At 58.8% G+C, this 21,555-nt stretch overlaps 1 protein-coding gene across 12 annotated transcripts in view; it reads left to right on the top strand.

Moving 5' to 3' along the window:
* The window catches only part of MPRIP (myosin phosphatase Rho interacting protein), a 94,387-nt gene that overhangs the window by 67,711 nt on the left and 5,121 nt on the right, over positions 1 to 21,555 (top strand). For 5 of the 12 annotated variants that reach the window (XM_070479265.1, XM_070479259.1, XM_070479255.1 and 2 more), the window contains 12 exons: positions 219 to 308; positions 1,934 to 2,043; positions 4,110 to 4,647; positions 5,835 to 5,951; positions 8,392 to 12,033; positions 14,608 to 14,755; positions 15,289 to 15,406; positions 16,350 to 16,509; positions 17,213 to 17,332; positions 17,619 to 17,705; positions 18,129 to 18,291; positions 19,166 to 19,251. In XM_070479265.1, the coding sequence (XP_070335366.1) occupies positions 219 to 308; positions 1,934 to 2,043; positions 4,110 to 4,647; positions 5,835 to 5,951; positions 8,392 to 12,033; positions 14,608 to 14,755; positions 15,289 to 15,406; positions 16,350 to 16,509; positions 17,213 to 17,332; positions 17,619 to 17,705; positions 18,129 to 18,291; positions 19,166 to 19,251 (5,379 nt within the window). Of the gene's footprint in view, positions 1 to 218; positions 309 to 1,933; positions 2,044 to 4,109; positions 4,648 to 5,834; positions 5,952 to 8,391; positions 12,034 to 14,607; positions 14,756 to 15,288; positions 15,407 to 16,349; positions 16,510 to 17,212; positions 17,333 to 17,618; positions 17,706 to 18,128; positions 18,292 to 19,165; positions 19,252 to 19,613; positions 19,679 to 21,555 lie in introns of all 12 variants that reach the window. The other 7 variants (XM_070479258.1, XM_070479257.1, XM_070479256.1 and 4 more) reach the window with 6 other exon arrangements.

The following is a 21,555-nucleotide window of genomic DNA, read 5'->3' as shown; positions in this document are numbered from 1 at the left end:
CCTCCATGAACAAAAGCTCTTTGGGGCCGTCAGTTTTTAAGAGTTTAAAGGAGGTCTGAGAACCCTGGCCTGGATGTCCCTGGCAGGATGGGGTGGGGGTGGCATGGATGCTTCTAGGTGGTGTGTGGTCGGCAGCACCTGCGAAAACACCTGTCCAGTAGCCAAAAAGCTCACGGGACACTGGCCTTTACCTTCTAAATCTCTCACCTTCTCTGCAGGCAGCCGACTTGGATGGGGAAATCGACTTGTCTACGTGCTGTGATGTCACAGAGTACCCAGTGCAGAGAAACTATGGCTTCCAGATCCATGTGAGCGGGGTGGGGCTGGGCGGCAGGCGGGGTGTGAGGGGAGGGCCGTGAGCCTGACGGGTGGGCACTTCATCCTCTCCTTTTCTCTGTCCTGTAGCTCCTCACCCCATCCCCACTCTGTGATCTCAGCAGAAAGCAGACGTCAGCATCTCCCCCTGGAGGCTGTCCAGAGCCTTTGTAGTAATAGGGTCTTTCTTTCAGTAGAACAGGGACGGCTGGAAAGAGGTGGGGTATGGGGAGTAAGAGTGAAGGTGTTGCTTCTTCAGCTTTCAGGGCACTAGCTTCTCATGCACTTACTCTTAGCTCATCGATGTAGCCACTCACCGGAGTCTTTCTGCCCCACAATCTTGTGAAGGATTCCAGTGTGCAAGGTGCTGTCCCATTTCAAAAAAATTATTTGACTAGGCAGATGGAACAGTTTTCACTGGCCACTTCATCAAAGATGGGGGTTCAAGGACTATTCAGGGGTAGCCAGATGAGGTGAGGGCACAGACCCCTGGCTATGCCAGCTGGCTGATGCCCACTGCAAGTCTCAGGGTGCCCTGGACCCCCCACATGTCCGATAACTAGCCGGGAGGACTCAGAGCACAGGGAACACTCTCCTTAGAACTGCGGACACACTCTAGCAAAGGGTACAGACTGGGATCAGCCCGAGGAAGCACCTCGTGGAGAACTGCACTGAACAGGAAGCTTTCACATTCTTGGGGACATTCTCCCTGGCGTTGACATTTGATAACACACAGAACTTCCAGCCTGGGGAGCTTGCTCGGGCTTAGGCCTGGCACCAGGCCCAAGTGTGTCCAGTGTTCGTAGCAGCTTCATAACTCATCAACTGGATCATTGTCCATGTGGTAAGGCAAGCTCCAGCCCTTCCCCCAGAGGCCAGCTGACATTACACAGCCAGAGCATCTCCCTACCACACGCCTGGTCCTTCTGGCCTGGCTAGCCCCCACTCTGCACCACAGTGGTGAAGGGCAAAGGCCAGACCTGTCTTTGTGTACTGTGCTGTGTTTAGTCACTAGGTTTCCTGAATTGCAGGTGGAGTCTTTACTGACTAAACCATGAGGGAAGCCCAGACCTGTCTTTGGGAAAAGCTAATTCTTCCCTCCTGAGAGCCTGAGGTGTGCAATGGGCACCCAGCAGCCTGCCAGCTGCCTGCCAGCTGCTACCCTGGGCTCCCGGGCTGGGACTCCCCTCCTGACCTTTGGGCTTAGATTCAGCACATGGCAGTGACCAAGGTTAACCAAACTCAGAGGAGACCGAGCTCAGACCTGAGGGTTAGTGAATTCATTAGAAGGAGAAATCCATTCCCCAGTCCATTGGGCTGGAGGGCACCTGGCAGGGCACTCCAGCTGTGACTTGGGGGCTCCGATGATTCCCTGTACCCCTGTCCTGCAGGAGGGAGAGGCATACTCAGTGAGCTAGACCCTTAGCCACCTCTGCGGACGGTGCTGGGGGTGGTGCCAAGTTCCCGCTCTCTGGGCTTCGTGCTGAGACCCCTCTCCCTCAGCCTCTCCCATCAAGAGCAGCTCCTCTGGGAGGGGCATCCTGGGGGTGAGTCCTTCCTGCAAGCCCTTCAGGGTCGGTGAGGGACACTCATGGCTAACGCCTCATCTTCTGTGCAGACGAAGGAGGGCGCCTTCACCCTCTCTGCCATGACATCTGGAATCCGGAGGAACTGGATCCAGACCATCATGAAGCATGTCCACCCGACCTCTGCCCCGGATGTGACGAGGTGAGCCAGTCAGGTGCTTAGGAGACTCAGTGCAGCCGCCCTGTTCCTCTGTCTGTTACTTGCACTGCGCCCACCCCCTGCCAGCCCTGCCCAGTGCATGAACTCCCTGGGGCCTGGATACAGGGCATCTCCAGCCGCTGAGCCCTGGTTGGTCAAAGGCAGCACCAGATGCTGTGTCCACAGGCCACCTCAGTATTGCCTTTTCTTGGTCTTCCTGCCTCACTCCTGCATCTGCAGGATGTCTGTGCAACCAGGACAGATGTCCCTTTGGAGCTCTTGGTGCGGGGGGCGAAGCTGGGGATGTTCCCGTGTTGATAGCCATGCTCTGGGAAGCTCATCATTTGCCCCAAACTTTCCTCCTGCCCTGATGGTTAGAAACCTGCTGTTTTCATTTCACAAAAAGCAGACAGGACAGGATCTCTGCATGCGGCTGGTTCTGTGACACCCAGAACTCTTGCTGCCCTCACTTTCTGGCCTCAGAGCCTTCACTGGTCCTGAGAGTTTCTCCCTTACACTTTTCCCTCCTGTAGTCCTGGTGCTTCTCAAGGGCCTCTTGGGTTGGAGGCCATGCCCGGAGGGTGGCCCTCATGCCCACAGAGCACTCACATCTCTTCCTGGGGGTGGCTTCACACCTTTGCCAAGTCCTGCTTCCCTCCTGGTGACCTACATTTTTGAACAGAGTCAGGAAGGGATCCTAAAGGGACTCTCCTTTCTACTTCTGTCCTGTGCTGACTCTATTCCTTTTTTCGTTAGATGAACAGAGTATTTGGTTGTTTCTGAGTCTGTAGGACCAGGAGCAGAGGCCAAGGCCCTCTCTGGGCTCTTTGAAGGACCCCGCGCGGCCGGTCCAGCTCCAGGTGGGGGGATGTCAGCCTCAGGTGTCACAGAGCAGGTGTGGGGCTTTGGCCTCAGAAGCAGTGTGGAGGACGTGCTCAGGCCCACGTGGCTCAGGACAGCGCCTCCCCTCCATGTCAGGGCCACAGCATTCTTCTGACAGGAAGAGACTCCAGTGTCAGTGGACTGAGCCAAGGTGCTTGCCTCACTGTGTGCTCTGTGTGGGGGCTTTTACACTTTGAGGAAAGTGCAGCTAGTGCAGCTAGGCCGTGTCCCAGGAAGGTGTAGATGCCAGAAGTTGTAGCTCAATCCAAGTGCTGCAGCCCCAATCTGGTGGGGTCACGGGGGCTTCCACTCCAGAGAGAGTGGCAGAGAGGTGCTATGTCGTCTTGACCATCACACGGTTGGGCTGTGGGCCAGCTTGCAGTTGGGTGTTGTTGAAAGGTCCATCCTGGAGAAATGTGTCCAGGCATGTGGTCCTGACCTGGAAGCCCCCAGGACAGAGGGTGCTTCTGGAGGTTCCTTGTCTGTGTTCCCTGGAGCCCCCCAGCCCTAGCCCTTGCCACTCAGGGGCTTTCCCACCCTGTGCTGAGGGCTTGGGTGGGACCAGAGGCCACTCTTCTCGGGGGGGGAGGGGGGGTCTTGGGGTCTTATCCTCAGACAGCCACATCTTAGGGTTGTGGGGGAGGGGGTGCACCCGGCTGCTGGGTAGGCATGGGTGTCCTCCAGCGTCTGGCCCAGGTGGGCCACCCAGTCTTCTCGAGTCCTGAGCAGTGAGCCCCTGTGTGGTGCTGGTTCATGGGAACCACCTGGGTTGGCCAGCTCACTGGCCCACAGGTGGGCCCAGGGTTGTCACACCAGCCACCAGAGTGGTTTTTTAAAACACAGACCTGACTGTGTTCCTTACCTGTTTATTGAAAACCCACAAGCCTTGAGGAAAGTAGCTGCTCCCGTTCACTCTGTCACCATCAGCCCAGCACATGCTTCCCTCCTATATGGCCTCGTTTGGATGGTGGCTGTGCCCAGCAAACCTGACAGGGCTCTCAGACCCTAGCATCATCCTGCAGGAAACCTCTGGGCCATCGTCTGTGGCTCCTTCTCTGCTGGCACGGCTCAGAGCCCCTTGGGGTTCCCTCCAGGGACCGCAGCCGAGCAGGAAAAGCACATAATGACAGCAGGGGCCGGGCCTGGTGGTGGGGGCCCCACCTGACCACTGTCTCTGGCCCCTGCAGCTCACTGCCACAGGTGAAGGCCCGGAGCGGCTCCCCCTCGGAGACAAGGCCACTGGAGAAGCAGGACGGGGAGCTTGGGGAGCCTGACCCTGAGCAGAAGAGGAGCCGGGCGCGTGAGCGCAGGCGTGAGGGCCGCTCCAAGACCTTCGACTGGGCCGAGTTCCGCCCTATCCAGCAGGCCTTGGCCCAGGAGAGGGCTGGTGGCTCTCGGGCCGAGGCGGAACCCGGGGAGCTGGAGCGGGAGCGCGCACGACGGCGGGAGGAGCGGCGCAAGCGCTTTGGGACGCCGGAAGTGGAGGGGCCCAGTGCAGAGGATGTGGCCCTGCGCATGGAGGTCGACCGGGGCCTGGGGCCGCCCACAGCTGCTGAGCTCAGGACCCAGAATGTGCATGTGGAGATCGAGCAGCGCTGGCATCAGGTGGAAACCACCCCGCTCCGGGAGGAGAAGCAAGTGCCCATCGCCCCCCTGCACCTGTCCTCTGAGGATGGCAGCGACCGACTCTCCACACCCGAGCTGACCTCGCTGCTGGAGAAGGAGGTAGTGGCCAGGGCGGGTGGGCGGGCTGGCTGACTCCATGCAGCCCCCTTCCTTGGCCCCCTCTGTGCCCAAGAGTGTAGGAGCTGTGGGCCTAGGCCCCAAGGGCTTGTAGACCCCTCAGCAAACCAGGCACACAGACAGGTCCCAGATAAATACTGGGAGGAGGGCTGGGTCAGGGGAGGTGCACACCAGGCCTTTCCATAGACCAGAGGGGTGGTACTGCCACTGAGAGCCAGTGGGGCCAGAGGTGGGGGTGGGGTGGGGTGTCTGTTTTACCTGCCCTGTTTCTGGGGTGCACTGGCGGAGAGGACAGTGAACTGGTAGGCTCCTGTCTCGGCACAGCAGCCTGGCACCCTGGGTGAGCCCTGAGGGGTGTGCATGGCTGGCCTGCCTGCTGATTCAGATGTGCTCTTTACTTTGGAGGCTGATGAAACGATAGGCTGGGTACCTGGCCTGCCTTCACCTCTCATCTTATTTTGTTAGATTTATGAGGCTGATATTTACCACTAGTATCAATACTTTTCTATGCCTGTTAAAACAATAAAAGAGGCAAAACAGTAAATTAACAGCCCAAAATGAGATTGCTCTAAACAGCTGGACTGTAGGTCAGCAGGCCACACACACTGGACTCTGAGACTGTTTCAGACAGCAGGGTTTGATACGAAGGTCCCCATGCTAGTCAGCACAGCCCACTGTGCACCCAGCTCCCCACTGACCAGGGCCCTGCAGCTAGAAAGGGGCAGCAAGCGACGGCTGGACTCACAGCTGCTAGGAGCCACATCCTCGCCAACGTGATTTTATACAAAATCCATCGTGTCCAGCTGGTCGAAGGGGGTTCTGTAGGAGCTGAGGTGTAGAGCCTGGCACAAGGCCTGCCTGGAGCAGCACAGGCCTGTTTGGCCATGCTGAGGACACCCAAAGGACCCAGTGGGTGGTCTTCCCTCAGACACAGGCATGGAGGCCTTGTTCCTGTAGGGCCTGGCCTGGTGCAGCCCCCAGCAGCTGGAAGCTAGTGGCACCCACGCAGACTCACGGCCTGAGCTGAACCGTTGGTGCAGTGTAGACCCGAGAAATGCACCTGCCGGCGAGCTCCACCACGCTGGACCGGGAGGACCACGAGGGCCATGCTGCTCTGCCCCTGACCACTGCTGCCATCCTGCTTCACACGTGTGTCTTTCTGCCCGCAGTTGGAGCAGAGCCAGAAGGAGGCCTCAGACCTTCTGGAACAGAACCGACTGCTGCAGGACCAGCTGAGGGTGGCTCTGGGCCGGGAGCAGAGCGCCCGGGAGGGCTATGTGTTGCAGGTAGGGCTGAGGGGCTGCCACCCTCTGGGCACCCACGGGCTTCATGTGCAGGACCCAGGCAGGCTAGGAATGTGCAAAAACCATTGCCAGGCTCCAGGGCCCTCTGTTGCAGGAGCAGGCGCTCTGGACAGTGTGCTTCTGCTGCTTATATAACATTGGGAGAATCTGATGAACCCTCTACAGCTAAGGCTCTTTTGTTTTTTAATAAAATAATTCTGGTTGTGTTTCTCTTCAGCTTTCAAAGAGCCCAACGTATATTTATTAATCAACGTCACATGTTTGCAAGTCATTTCTAACTTCACAAGAAGAGCGTTAGTCTCATTTTACAGAAGAAACTGAGGAACAGGCCTCCTTAGGATCCTCCCAGGTGCCTCCTTAGGATCTGCCTGTGGCAAAGCTAGGACTGGTCCCCTCCCCCAGCCATGTCTGTGCCCCACCTGCGGGGCAGCCTGGGACTGTCCACTCGCCTCGCAGCCCCACATCTTACTTTCTGCTGAGCCTGAGGTTTGAGGGGGAAACACAGCTGCCCGTTCCTGAGCCAAGAGTCCAGACCCATTGTCTCCCGCAGAGGTCTCTGTGCCAGAGTGCCAGCCACCAGGTGGTTTCAGGGAGCCGCGGGTGTCTCACAGGCAGGAGGGCATCTGGGCAGGGCAGGCTGGTGTGGGCTACGTGTCCCGCAGTGCTCCAGGCCCTGCTCCATTCTGAGGTCCAGCACTCTGCTGCCCCCTTAGCAGATGTGCGGTGGGGAGAGGTAACAGACAGGTGAGCTTGAGCTCCAGGAAGAGCAAAGCAGCATAGTGGGGCTGAGAACGTAAGTCTCGTCATGCAAGGCTGAGGGCTCCGCAGTCCAGTCTGGGTCCTGCACCCCCTCCCCCAGCACCAGGTTCCTTGTCTGTGTAGACCAAGACATGGTCCCAGAGGGCACCCCTGACTCTCCAGGCCCCTGAGTTGCTGTGATACATCTCTGCATCTGCAGACCGCAGCACACTGGTTTCCTTGGTCCGGTGGACTTTCAGGACAGTCTGTCCTCCTGCCCCTCTCCACAACACTCTCTGGTGGATATTTTCTGCTTTCCTTTTCCCCCAGCTTTGGCCTCAGCCCTAGGCACCCCGTGTGCCTTGGACCCTCCTCCCAGCCCTTCAGCCATAGTTGTTGCCATGCCCAGTTCAGACCCTGGGGCCCTGGGACCTAGTGTGGGGATACCCCTCTTTCCTGCACATGTCACTCCAGGACTTTCTGGGACATCTGTGCAGAGACCCTGCAGGTTTGGGGAGCTCCTTTTTAAACCCCGGTTGGGCTGCCAGGCCGAGAAGATCCTGGCAGCAGATTTTGCACATTGCTAACCTTAGAACCCACCTGTGTCTGACCTGGATGGTTGCATGAGCCTGCCCCCAGGCCAGATATGTTAATACTTCCTTCCCAGGTCAGAGGGCAGTTACTCTTAACCTTCCTCTGCTTTCACACTGCTTATGATCTCAAGTCTGGGTGAGCGAGGAGGGCCTCTGGGGTTAAGGGTGAGGAGGGTCATGGTGGTGGGTGGGCGCCGTGCTGCCAGCCGGGAGGAGGAGCTGGCATATGTGGCCGTGGAGTGTCTCTTAACTTACGTAACTGAGTGTCACACCTGTGGCTTCCCCGCCAGCATACCTCAAGGGAGCCATGGGCAGGCCAGTTCTGAGGCTGAGCTGTTCTCACTCCCTTCATGTTCTTGTTTTTTCCTCCATTAATTAGTTCTGTCTGTTCTGCATGCCTTTCAGTTGGAGGAGTTTTTTTTCAATTGTTTTATTTTCTGCATGCTTCACTTTGTTATTTTCAACTCCACAAAGGTTTGTTTTGTTAATTCTCATGTTTTACTCCATGGTTTCCGTTCCCCCTCGTTTTGTCTTCTTGCAGGTAGAGGTTAGTTCTTCCTGTCACTGTGGAGGACAGGCGCCACCTCCCACAGGAGTGTCTCGGATGTCACCTCACTGACGTCCACCAGCGGTGCCGCCCTTCCTTCTCCTGTCCCAGAAGGAAAGGGCAGCGTATCGGGTGCTGCGCTCTTGTGGGGTTTGTGGTCTAGAGCCATGTGCCTTTTGTTTCGCAAAACAAATGATGCTCTGCTCTGCTCCTACCCGAGCCTCCTGCCAGAGTCTCTCGTCCCGCAGTCTTCGTTTGCTTACCACTGTGCTCCATTATTCAGTTTTGTTTGGTTTATTTCTCCTAGAAGCTGTGCAGTTAGAGCTGTTTTGATGTTACTGTTCATGTTTTCTGTTTATCTGGAAACAGCTGCTTACCAAAAAAATTGAGATGATTTGTTATTTTTTTAAATGGGGGAAAAAAATTGTGCAAAGGATAAAAGACCCACAAAGGAGCCTTTCTGTGGTTGACCCTGGCCAGAGGTGTGACACTCAGAACTGGGAGGCCGAGTGTTACTAACCCGTGTTTCATCGGTTTTTTTAAGACCGAAGTGGCTACCTCCCCATCTGGCACCTGGCAGAGGCTCCACAGAGTCAACCAGGATCTGCACGGCGAGCTGGAGGCCCAGTGCCAGCGCCAGGAGCTCATCACACGGCAGATTCAGGCCCTGAAGCGCAGCTACGGGGAGGCCAAGGATGCGATCCGGCACCACGAGGCCGAGATCCGGAGCCTCCAGGCGCGGCTGGGCAACACCGCCGCCGAGCTTGCCATCAAGGAGCAGGCTCTGGCCAAGCTCCAGGGCGAGCTGAGGCTGGAGAAGGACAAGGTGCGTGAGCAGCTGGAGGAGCGGCAGCACAGTGAGGCCGCGCTCAATGCCCAGCTGCGCGCCAGCGAGCGGAAGCTGCAGAGCGCAGAGGCCCTGCTGCTGGGCAGGACGCAGGAGCTGCGGGACCTGGAGCGGCAGCAGGCGCTGCAGCGGGACCGGCACAAGGAGGTACAGCAGTTGCAAGAGCGCATTGCCGACCTCAGCCAGCAGCTGGGCGCCAGTGAGCGGGCCCAGAGGCTGATGGAGGAGAAACTGCAGAGGAACTACGAGCTGCTGCTGGGGAGCTGCGAGCGGGAGAAGCAGGAGCTGCTGCGGAGCCTGGCGGAGGCAGAGGACAGGGCCCGCGCCTTCGAGGGGCGGCTGCAGGAGCACGAGCACCGGGTGGAGGCGCTGCAGGAAGAGAAGCTGAGCGCTAGGTCCGAGGGCAGCGAGGCAGTGCAACGGCTGGAACAGCAGCTGGAGATGAAGGAGGCCAGCATCCAGAAGCTGGCCGAGCATGTGCAGAGCCTGCGGGATGAGCGCGATCTGACGCAGCAGCGCTTCCAAGAGCTGCTGGGCCGTGTCACCCTGTCCGATGGGGATGTGGCTGCACTGCAGGAGAAGCTGAGGGGGAGGGAGGCTGACTACCAGAGCCTAGAGCACTCCTTCAGGAGGGTGGCCGGCCAGCTCCAGGGCGCACACACGAGGCTCCAGGAAAAGGAGGAGGAGCTGCGGCGCCTGCAGGACGCGCATGAGAAGGTGCTAGAGAGGGAGGGGCAGGGCCTGCAGCAGGCTCTGCTGGGGACGTCTGCCCTGGGGAGCAGCCTAGGTGAGGCAGACAGGAAGCTCCAGGCAGAGGGAGAGATCGAACAGCGACTGGCCACAGAGCCTCTGGAGGATGCTGAGGACAGCCTTGCTCATGTGGGCTTGCAGTGCCAGACTGCCGGCATGCCTCCAGGCCTGCCCTGCTCGGGGCTGGAGGATGTGGCCCCAGGGGAGGAGCTGGGAGACAGCAGCCCCAGCAGAGAAGAGAGCATGGTTCTCCTGAGGTCGGAAGTGTCCTCAAAACCTGACCAGGGAGTACCTGGTGTTAAGAGGCAAAGAATCCGATTCTCCACAATCCAGTGTCAGAAGTATACCCACCCTGACGGGTGTGAGAAGACCGGGACCAGCAGCGTGTCCTCGGACACCAGTCAGGAGCGCTCACCCTCGGAGGAAAGTATGTCATCAGAGGCTACCCCCAGCTCGCTTCCCATGCCCAGCGACCCAGACGCTTACCTGTCCATCATCCACTCCCTGGAGACCAAGCTCTATGTCACCGAGGAGAAGCTCAAAGGTGTGACGGCGAGGCTGGAGAGCCAGCAGGGCCAGAGCCAAGAGGCCCTGCTTGCGCTGCACCAGCAGTGGGCCGGCACCGAGGCGCGGCTCTGCGAGCAGCTCCGAGCCAGCCTGCTCCAGGTCACCGCGCTGGCCGCCCAGCTGGAGCAGGAGAAACAGGCCAGGGCGGAGGCGGTCGAGAGCCATGTTGGGGAGCTCAGTGACTTCCAGGTGAAAAACAGCCAGGCTCTGGCTTGCCTGGAGAGCTGCCGAGAACAGCTGCGGTCCCTGCCGGGGGACGCAGGAGCAGGGCCCTTGGCTGGTCTGGAGAGCCTGCTCGTGGGTGCTGTCCAGGCCCTGCGTCCCCGGCCAGCTTCCACGGGCGAAGCAGGCTTCTCGGAGGAGGAGAAGGCGCCATCCCAGCAGCTGCCACACATGCTGACGTTGAGCGAGCAGGAGCAGCTGCAGCTCCTCTCTGAGCAGATCGCTCTGGAAGCCGCCCTCATAGACCAGATTGCAGACTCGCTACGGAACACGACGTTGGACGTGTCGCAGGTCTTCCTGGAGATGGCTCAGTCAGGACGGTGGCCGCTGGAGTCTGAAAGTGCTGTGGTCTGTCCAGAGGCCCCAGCAGATGCCTGGGCCAAGAAGGTGCTGGTGGATGGAGAGTTCTGGAGCCAGGTCGAGTCCCTGAGCCGGCACCTGGAGATGCTGGGCGGAGAGGCAGCCAGCGCCTCAGGAAGCAGGCAGTCATGTGCCCAGCCAGCCCTGGCCCCTGCCCTGGCGGACGCCACGTGGGTCAGGGCCGAGCTCAGTCTCGCTGCATGCTCGATGAGGGAGTCCCTCCACCGCAGGCTCCAGAGCATCCAGGAGACCCTCCAAGGGACACAGGCGGCCCTGCAGCAGCACAAGTGCATGCTGCAGGAGGTCCTGGGGGCCTATCGGACCCCTGCCTTTGAGAGGGTGATGCAGCAGGTCTCGGAAGCCCTGCAGCTTCCGCTGGGCACCAGAGACGGTGACCAGGTGTCCTGGGCCAGGCGCCCACCGGTAGAAGCACCAAGTCATCAGGACCCAGCCAGCTCCCTGGCTTGTCCCTTGTCCAGCCAGAGTTCTGGGGTCTTAGCTGCTATTCAGGAGGAGCTCGCCCTGCAGCTTAAAGATAAGGCCAGTCTCCTGGGGGAGATTTCTGCCTCCCTAACCTCGCTTCCCTCTGTGGAGGCACTTGGGGACTGTCGGAAGCTCCTCCAGGCGTCCCAGCATCTCTCGCGCCGTGCTTGTCTGGGAGGCCTCGGCCAGTATTCTTCTTTATTAGTTCAGGATGCGATTCTTCAGGCTCAGGTGTGTTATGCAGCCTGCAGGATCCGGCTCGAGTATGAGAATGAGCTCCGGGGCTACAAGGAGTCCTGGCTGGGCCAGGGGGCCCCCTACCAGGGGCATGAGCAGGCCTTGGGGCCCCTGCAGGGGGAGTCCAAGGAGCTTCTCCGCAAGCGGAAGGGCGAGTACTTGGACATGCTCACCTTCGCCCAAAAGGAGAACGTGGAGCACCAGACCAAGGTCGCCCAGCTGGACCAGCAGCAGAGGTGTCTGGAGTTGGCGCACGGCGAGCGCCTGGCTGCCCCACCAGAGCGGTTCAAGGAGGAGATCCACGTGGAGGGCATGTTGCAGGCTGCATGTGGCGGGGCCCGGGGCCAGCCTGACGCCGGGACCAGGGCCGAGCAGGACCTGGGGGGGCGGCCTGTGGAGCAGGTGCAGGCCCTGGAGGCCAGGTTCCAGCTCAAGGTCAGAGAGCTCCAGACCATCCATGAAGAGGAGCTGCGGGCCCTGCAGGAGCACTACTCGCAGACCCTGCGGTGCCTGCAAGAAACTCTGGGCCACTACCAGGGCCAGCCCCTCTCCGGCTCACCAGCTGAGGGCGAGGCCGAGTCCGTGGCGGGGCTGAGGGAGCGCATCCAGGAGCTAGAGGCACAAGTGGACATCCTGCGGGAGGAGCTAGAGCACAAGGACCCGTTGGACGGCGTGGCCTCGCTGCAGGAGGAGCGCCAGAGGGACTTGGAGAGCCTCAAGGTCTCAAAGCAGAGCGGTCAGGGTGGAGCTGGGACAGGGTTCTTAGCTCCAAATGTGCTGTTCCCCCTTGACTGCCTGTGGGCTTCAGGGGGTCCCAGCAGAGCCCGGTGGGGGGCCTCACCCTCACCTCCAGGCTGTGAAGGCCTGGACTTGGTGAGGTTCCTCTCCTAACTGTCCTGGGAGTATAAAGTTGGACTTCTCGAAGGACAGGGGTGTTTGCCACACAGTGTCAAGGGCCACTTCCTACCTCCCCCCCAGGGGCTGCGTCCAGTGGGGAACCTTGTGCAGGAATGGTTGTTTTCTCAAGGAGATGCAGCCTTCCTTTCTCCACAGGTTTGGAGAAGTGACCTTCCCCCAGCACCTCCATCCTGTTTCACACCCCCCTTGGTGGGCAGAACGTCATGGCCCTGGCCAGTCCAGGTGACGTTCCCGGCCCCGGAGCATTCAACTGTGTGGCGCTGCCTGGGCTTTGGGCTGCCTGCTCTTGGGCTTCTTGCCACACAAATGCAGTAAATGCCAGGCTCCTCACATGTCCCCCTTTCTCTAGCCGGGACCACGTCCAGTGCTGAGGTGGGTGTGCTACTGTGATAAGCATTTGGACATTAGCAAGCACTTTGGCACCTGCCAGGCTGTTTCTATTGCCTTTTCCCAAATCAGTCCAAACCTTTTGAAAGCCATTCTGAATCCCAAGGAAGCTTCGAGGGCTGATGGAAAGTGCTGCACGGTCCCATGCAGTCAGGGCACACCAGCAAGGCATTTGAAAGTAACGTCTCAGCTGCTTCCTGACACTCAGGGTCTGCACGGGAGGCAACTTAGACGAGGTGCGGACCAGCCTCTTGCGCAGTTGGCCTGAAGTCAGGAGGGAAGAAGCCCCTGTGCTGATATGGGTGCATGCTGGGCCCCTGAAGGGATGTAGGCCAGGCTGGGGACTTGGGTAGCATTCTCTGTCCTGAGTCTGTTCTCGTTGGGTCCTGTGAGACACAGGGATTACAACCAAGCTGCTCTTCTGGGTGCCGGGCTGACGGCAGTCACTTGAGGGAGACTGGGGTCTCGGTTCCTCTCCTGATAGCTGCAAGCTGGTGCCTTTTCTAGCAACTCTGCAGAGTAGTCATCGAGGAACTGATTGGCCCCAGGGTTTACTGTCTTAAACGTTAGGGTTGTATTTACAGGTTAACACGTGCTCTCCAAGGAGCTACCTGAGTGTTTCTGTAAGAGTTCTGATCCTTATCTGGAAATACTCGAAAACATTCCCATCAAACTATGATTTAGACCCTCCCCTGCCCATGTGTTGACCGAGAGGCCATGCTGAACCAAAGCATGTGGGAGGGCAGCTCTGGGACTCTCCAGGTGTCCAGGGGTGTGTGAGCTGCAAAGAGGAGACAGGGGCTCCATCTGGAAGGCACTGCGAGGAGGAATGCCCAGTGAGTGGTGGACAGCAGGTCTGTCCCAGGGAAGTGCAGACCCTGAGTGTGAAAATACTGACTGGGGAGTCCAGAAAGGTCTGTCTGCTCCTGTGGGAGTCAGATGGAGGTACCCAGACACAGACTGGGGTTCCTGGTATCCTTCTTGGATCCGGGCACAAGAAGGTCCCCCAGACTTACATCGGAGGTGATGTGGCCACATTCTCGCAGCTCTGAAAGAGAACTGAGAAACGCGGTTCCTGCACCTGAGCGAAGCCATCTCTGTTAGAGGGCCCAGTGTGCCTCCATCCACAAAAGAGCTGCACAGACCAGCCCTGACGGCCACAGGCACACTCACCCACCCCGGGCAGAAGACTCACCTGATGTGCCAGGCCTGGTGGATACAGGGTGGGTGTGTGGGGTAGTCGGACCACTTCTTGGGTCCCCAAGCCCACATCCAGGTCATAAACCAAGCCAGGCTCGAGCAAGACACAGACCAGGCTGGGGAGCAGTTCTGCCATGACCTCGATGCAATGAGCAGAGGCACCTGGTAATTAGGACCCCTCTTTGTACTCCTTCACAAGGAAAAGGAAGTGTCCCACACCCTAATCTGATTGTTTCAGCACATGCCTGAGAAGTTCAGTGACCATCTGAGTGGCCAGCTGGGCAGTGGCAGGACTGGGCCCCCGGCTCCATGTCCTGGGTCACTGTCATTCACAGGATCTCTCAGCTCCTGGCAGCTGACCAAGACATCTCTGTTCACAACTGTGCCCGACACCTGGGGTATGGCGATGCTGAGCATGTCAGGGGTTAACTCAAGACCAGACATGCTAGCCTCTGCCCATGTTCTCTCTTGTCCTCCTGTCAGTCTTACCTGGCAGTCATTCCATAAAGGGCCAGGGTGGGCTGTTTTCAATTCCACGGCAGCCTCCTCCCACCCACAGTACCAGCTCTTTGCAGAGAAATGGAACTCAAAACAACCACAGGAATCAGGCAGGACTCACCGGGTGAACACCCTTTTCTAACTGCTCTGGGTATGAGCTGGTGCCAGGCTCAGCCCCAGAGAGCAGCTCCCTGCCCTGCGGGCCAGGCGGGGTGGGGCCGTGGTCTGCTCAGTCACGGTTTGCTCAGGGAGCCGAAGGGAAGTGGGTAAAGCCCCTTGTGCACCTTCCAGGCCACGTGCGAGCGGGGGTTTGCAGCCATGGAAGAGACACACCAGAAGAAGATTGAGGACTTGCAGAGGCAGCACCAGCGGGAGCTGGAGAAACTGCGGGAGGAAAAAGACCGCCTCCTGGCTGAGGAGACCGCGGCCACCATCTCAGGTGGGAGTCACTCACCCCGGGATGGGCAATGGGCTCTCACCGAGCTGGGCACAAGCTCTTTAACACTTCTCCAGGGGGACAGCTGGCTTAAGGAGCCCTTCGGGAGCTCATGAGCCCCGAGCCAGTCACACCTGTGCATCGGAGGGGTTGTCCTCATCTTGTCAGCCTCTTTGCTGGTGCTTCTCTGATAGTGGACATTTCTGCAGGGCCTTGGTCTGTCAGAGCCTGAGCACTGGGCCTCAGCCGGCATTCCCTCCTTTGTGTTCCACAGCAGCTTTGGGTCTTAGCACTGAGAGAGAAGACAGGCCAACCCAAAAGCCTGCTTGTTCTATATTGGATGTTTATGGAATCAGTTTTTGGTTTTTTTTTTTAATATTAAAACCAAACCACACCTGATCCCTTTTGTCGGGGTGTTCCCTGGAAATCCTCCTGGCCCAACTGCCAATGGGCCAAGCCTCAAAGGTGCAGGATGCCTCCTTCCTATTGGTCTCGCCCCAAGCCTCTTGGTACTAAGGGCCACATCCTCTCCACAGCCATTGAAGCCATGAAGAACGCCCACCGAGAGGAGATGGAGCGGGAGCTAGAGAAGAGCCAGCGGTCCCAGATCAGCAGCGTCAATGCAGATGTCGAGGCTCTGCGGCGACAGTACCTGTGAGTTGGGCCGGCCAACTGGGCAGACAGTGCCTTCCACTGTCTTTGTGCAAGCCTCTGAGATGTGGGTCCCGGGAGTGCAGGTGGAGGCCCAAGGCACTAAGGCCACTCAGAGCCTCCTGTTCAAGGTGCCCCACACCACTCTGGCCTAGCACTGCTCTCACGGCCCAAGTGGTCCCATTATTGAGCTGAACAGAAGCCAGTTAGTAAAACCTAAAGAGTAAGATGTGGCAGAAGAGGTCTTACAATGTCAGATATTCAGGACCCACCTGGGAGACCCCTGGATCCCTTCTCTCCGTCAGCTGCCCCTGCTTCAGAAGCTGAGGGGTGGGGGGGGGCGGCGGCGCAGTGCGGATGCCCCAACTGTGCATGCAGATGTGGCCGCAACCCCCGTGTGTTCAAACAGCACTCGCTCCAGTGTTCTCTGCCAAGGCGGCAGGGTGAGGCGTGTCCACCCCACAGCCGCTCTTGAGCTCTGCCCTCAGGGGTACCAGCACCCCTGGGAGCTTTCCCTTCAGCCACTGCAGGCCATGCAGAGCCGCCTTCACGGGGGCCATATTCACGGTAGAGGTGGGTGGGCGGCAGCAGCAGCTCACCTCAGCTGGAGGCATCCTGTAGCCCCTTGGCCTTGGTTTTCCAAATCCAGGTAGACCTGGTCTAGGCTGTCAGCCAGTGCTGCAAATGGCCCATTTCTGGCCTCCATCTGAAACAGCACGTTTTTGGTGCAAGGGTAAGGCTCTCCCGATCCCGAACCCCAGGAGAGGAGTTCAGACTCCTGGGGGATGGACGGAGCCCCTAGGCCGGGCTGCAGACTTGCAGCTGTGACAGGGCACGGGGTGCTCGTGGCTGCTCCACCTGGTGGTGCCCCGCTGTCCCTTGGGTTCGTGAAGGGGATGCTGGGCCCAGGGCGTGGCTAGAGGAGTGAGTGGTGCCCGCTCCCCAGGGAGGAGCTGCAGTCTGTGCAACGTGAACTGGAGGTCCTCTCAGAGCAGTATTCGCAGAAGTGCCTGGAGAATGCCCACCTGGCCCAGGCTCTGGAGGCCGAGCGGCAGGCCCTGCGGCAGTGCCAGCGTGAGAACCAGGAGCTCAACGCCCACAACCAGGTGAGCCTCACAGGGGCCCTGCTCTGCAGGCCCCACCCGATGAACAGCGTCACCAGGGTGTGGGCAGAAGTCACCGCCGCTGCTAACCTTGGGCTCTCTTTCTCTTGTCACTGTGTGGTTTGGGTCCAGGGTTCCATCCCCAAGGCTGGGACCGTGTTTAAACACCTCCCAGTCAAGACCATACAATGCTCACATAGGATTTTGTCAGGTTATTTTCTTAAAACGTGCCTGCTGCTTAGAAAACTGGGGCACACTTAAAATACTGGCTGATGGAACAGCTCAAGGTAGGTCTAATCTGAAGAGAGCTTCTCTGTGTGCGCTGGACCACTCATCCTCCCATGGCACCGAGCAGACAGGCCTGTCAGCCTGGCCCCGGCTCGAGACCCTGGGGGCCCACAGCTGCCTGCCTGGTCACTGCAGTGGCCAAAGGTGACCACGTGTCAGCTGGAAAGAAGCTGAGGGCAGCAAAAGGCCCCAACCCTGCAGAAACTGGGGAACAAACAGAACTGCTCAGCACCGGCTGTGGTGACTGACGGGCTGGGAGCACGGCTCCTGCCGGGGCAGTTCCATGGACACCTCTGGCCCGTGTGCATGGCTTCTGAACAGGTGTCACAGCTCATGTGCTGACTCAGATGCCCACTGCACCCTGGTCACAGCCCCAGGCAGCTCTGAGAGCACCTTGTGGTTGTGTCGCTGTCTCCAGGAGCTGAACAACCGCCTGGCTGCAGAAATCTCACGGCTACGGACACTGCTGACTGGGGACGCCGGTGGCGAGGCCGCTGGTTCGCCCCTCACACAGGGCAAGGACGCCTACGAGTTAGAGGTACGGCTCAGAGCCAGGTCCCTTCACCAGCTTGCAGCGCATGAGTTACACGTTGGACCAGGGGTGGCCCCAGCTTATGGGAAAACCCAAGTCATGCCAGGACACAAAGAACAGTTAGCCACCAGGCAGCAGGGGACCTCTCGAGGCCCCAGGGACCTTTACATTTAACCCATCCTCACTCACCTGCCTCCCTCCCTGGTTTCCACCACATCACAAGTGCTGATCTCCAAAACGAAACACTGAACAACTGCGTGACATTGCAGCTCCCTCATTTCTCTTTCTCTAGGTCTTGTTGAGGGTCAAGGAATCAGAAATTCAGTACCTGAAACAGGAGATCAGTTCCCTCAAGGATGAGTTACAGACGGCATTGCGGGTAATGCATGTCCCACGAGGGCCTGGAGGGTGGGGCCACGCCTGTCCAGATCACACGCAGAGGCTCAAGTACATTCACCATCACAAATGTTCTGGGGCAGGGGCAGCGGACACGAGGGCAGGCCAGTCCTGTCCCCCGCCTGGCGGGGCCCAAGGCCCCAGTGCACGGTCGTTTTCCTGCGGCTGCTCCTGGAGGCGGACTCACTTGGGTAGCCAGGACAGGGTTTTCCAGCCTGAAGCACAGAGGTGTCCTCAGGGTCAAGGCAGTACCAACCTGCACGGAGCGGGGGCCCTGCCACGCCCCTTGTACTTTGTGTCTGGTTTCTGCCTCCGCAAGATGGACTCCACCTGCTTCCTCAGCTTCTGGAGGCATCCCTAGTCCAGCCTGTCTGTAACCGCTCTCTGCTATCCTTTTGTCCCCAAGGACAAGAAGTACGCCAGTGACAAGTACAAAGATATCTACACAGAACTCAGCATTGTGAGGGCAAAGGCCGACTGTGACGTCAGCAGATTGAAGGAGCAGCTAAAAGCCGCCACAGAAGCGCTGGGTGAGAAGTCCCCAGAGAACCCGCCTGTGTCTGGATATGGTAAGTCCTGCTGCTCTGGATTCTCTCTGGAAATTAGGTGGTGCTGGCCCTTGATCCAGCAGAGGACCCTTTTCTGTGTCAGACACTCCCTGGCTGAATGGGCAGGGCGTGGTGGGCACCAGCTCACAAGGGGCAGTCACTCTTCGGCATGCATGTTCACGACAGCACCCATGTTTCTCATTTTCCTGATGGACTCCCTCATTCTGGAGGTGGCTCTCACTGGTTTGTGATCCTGGGGTTTCACAAAAAAACCTATAAAAGGCGGCAGGGCTAGGACTGAGGCCATGTCCAAACTCACTGATCCTGGAACCTCCCCCTCAGCCAGTGAGGACCCCCTGCTCAGCCGTCTGCATCGCTGCTGGGCAGGCGTTAGGAGTTCTCTTAAAGGCAGGTAGGCCACAGGCAGCAAAGTTCAGCTCAGATGTAACAGTGGCTGCTTCCGAGGAGTCTGGGGGCCAAAGGACTTTGGGTTAGCCAGAAGCGCATGCATCCTGTGACCTGGCACTTCACACAGGAGCACAGAGCTGGCTCAGCTTCCACAGTCAGGGGCTGGCCCGCTAGTCACCATGCCGCTCTTCACAAGAGAGGGAGAGCGAGCCTTAAGTATAGGAAGCTAAATCCCGGGGTCTCAGGAGAGCAGGCAGCAGGGCTGCCCAGCAGCAGTGGGGGCTGCGGCCAGCCTGGGGCCATAGTCATCTTCCAGGTCTCCCTGTGCCTTGTTCTGAGGATCTTGTGACATGGTTATAGGCTTGGTGTTCCCCTGGTTTGTTGACGGAGATGTCACGTGAGTGATGATGCTGAGCTGGGAAGCTCTCAGACTTGTGTGTTCTGGGGGGTTTACAAAACTAGCACCGTGCCCTCTTCACCTTCTCAGACATCATGAAGTCCAAGAGCAATCCCGATTTCCTGAAGACAGACAGGTCCTGTGTCGGCCGGCAGCTCAGAGGCCTCAGGTCCAAGGTGAGTCTGGGGGCCCGCCCTGGGTGTGCAGAGCCCACCAGGGGCTGCACGGAGGGTCCCCAGGGTGCCTCAAGTCATGCACATCCCACTGGGTCAGTGCCAGGGCTTCAGGCCGAGTGCCCCTTGCACAGCAGCAGGACTGTCTCCTCAGTGACGGCGGGGCTCCCGGGGGCCGTCCTGCCATCTGGACTGCCCCTTGCACGTCTACAGTTCACACTGATGCCGTCCGCACACTTTCCTCCACTTGGGCCCCTGCCCCTGTGCACCCGTCCGCGGGAAGGTGGGGCGGAGGGTGGGGTGCCCAGCTTGTTGCACTTAGGATTTACTGTGTGTGTGTCTTGTTTTTGCTCTTCCCCTGACAGTCCGTAATTGAGCAGGTCTCATGGGATAACTGAAACGACCCGCTTCCCGGCCCCCTGTCGTGTAGGTAAACCTCCTCTCACGCCACTCGCCTGCCGCCCGTGAGGGCGCTGCCTGCATGCCCTGCTCACTCCTCCACGGGAGCTCGTTTTCCCGTCACTCGTTCCTCCTGCTCAGCAGCACAGACAGGATCCATGTGAAGTTTCTTACCTCTTCCGGGGAGTTTACTGTAACCTCTTAACAGAGGGGTGCTCCCCCAGCCTGGTGGGCTGCCCAGAGCCGCATCCTGGGGGGCGCAGGTGCTGTCAGCCCTTCATCCTGCGTGTGTCAAATGGTGTGTGCTCACGTTCTCTTGGGACACTGCTGCCCTCTGTCAGGAGGCGAGCTTGACGAGAGCCTCCCATCGCTGAAGTAGTTCCCACTCCCCACCCCCAGGATCGACAGTCCAAGGGGGCTGATGCCTCATGTCTGTAGCTTGGCAGATGCTCAGCAGACCAAGTGGCCCACAGGCACTAGGGGCTGAGCGTTTCCCAGCCCTGAGGACCCAGGCACCTCAGAGACGGGAGGCATGGGCTGAACACTGGCTGCCTGACTCCAACACTGCGCCTGAACACACCTGGCTCCCACAGGGCCAGGCATCCAGGGCCCAGGGTCACTCCCTCCTGAGTGGGCTCACCAGCTCTACTAACCTGATCTTGTTGACTCCCTGGTAAGGAAGCTGAGGGCAGCAGGAAGGGCTGGGCAGAGGGGATGCTGATGGGGCCTCAGGGCTGGCCAGCAAGTGACCCCCACTCGCCGGCAGGCGGCAGGGTCTGCATCAGGAGGAGCTGAAGAAAACCTGAGCAGTTTATCCTCAGCTCGGTTTCACTTAGGTTCCTACAGACCTGAGTCACTTAGCACCAGATATGGTTCAGACTGGTTAAAAACTTTGGGGTTTTTTTCTTTAAACGTGGAAGCAATTCTGTTCAACAAACCCAGACTTGTTCTTTAGTTTCTGGTTTTCTTATTGACGAGTCTTACTTCCTTGCCTGAGGCTGGCCTGCCATTGCTATAGGTTCACCGTGAGTGCTGTGGGCCTTCTGTCTGTACCTGTAAATGACAGGACTCTCAGGGAAGCCTTGCTCCAGTGAGCCCACCTCCTCAGGCTGACCACCTGTCAGGGGAAATAAAGTACTTTGCAGGACTTGCCTGGCAATCCAGTGGTTAGGACTGGGCACTCTCAGTGCCAGGACTCAGGTTCAGTCCCTGCTCGGGAACTAAGATCCTGAAAGCAGTACAGCAAGGAGTTTGGGCTCTGGACAAAGGGCCAGGTCTCTGTTCACAAGGCCTCTGCAGAGGTGTGCTGGGAAGGGCTTGCACGCTGGTGAAGGCGGGGGGCAGGAAGTGAGGGTCTGTCCGGGGGTCTTGGCGAGGCTGGACCAAGTGAGTTGGGGGGAGTTCAGGGACAGGGTTCCCTAGAGTCACGTGTGAGTCAGTTTGGCTTGGCAAGTTTTTGACATAAGAACAGCGTTCTTGCTGGCCCAGGGAGAAGCTGGGCCCTTGCAGTCTTCCTCAGGGACACCACTGGGCCTGTGACGTGCTGTCAGTAGCCAGCCACATGGGTCCCGTGTGGCCCTCTGTCCTGATGTGTTTGTAGACAGGAATGAAGTCACCCAGAAACTGTGTCCCCAGGGCTTTCTGAACCAGGGTCTGCTCTGTGGGTGTTTGCCTTTCCTATAGGCAGTCTGTGTACCTGCCTCCCTCAGGACAGGAGGGCTTGGCCTCACTTGGGTCAGCAGCTCCTTGTCTTAAGAGCAGCTGGGCTTCTCTGGGACTGAGAGCAGATGGGATGTGTCGAGGGTCCTCATGGGGGACCTCTCTGGGCAGCTGCGCATGGAGTCACAGAGGTGCTGGGTGGGCAGCAACTGACCGCTCCCAGCCTGTGACAGGGCTCGGAAGCCTCTG

This window comes from Odocoileus virginianus, chromosome 17, assembly GCF_023699985.2.
Source record: "Odocoileus virginianus isolate 20LAN1187 ecotype Illinois chromosome 17, Ovbor_1.2, whole genome shotgun sequence".
Lineage (NCBI taxonomy): Eukaryota > Metazoa > Chordata > Mammalia > Artiodactyla > Cervidae > Odocoileus > Odocoileus virginianus.
Note: the sequence above shows the minus strand (reverse complement) of the source record. Positions and strands in the feature narration are given on the sequence as shown.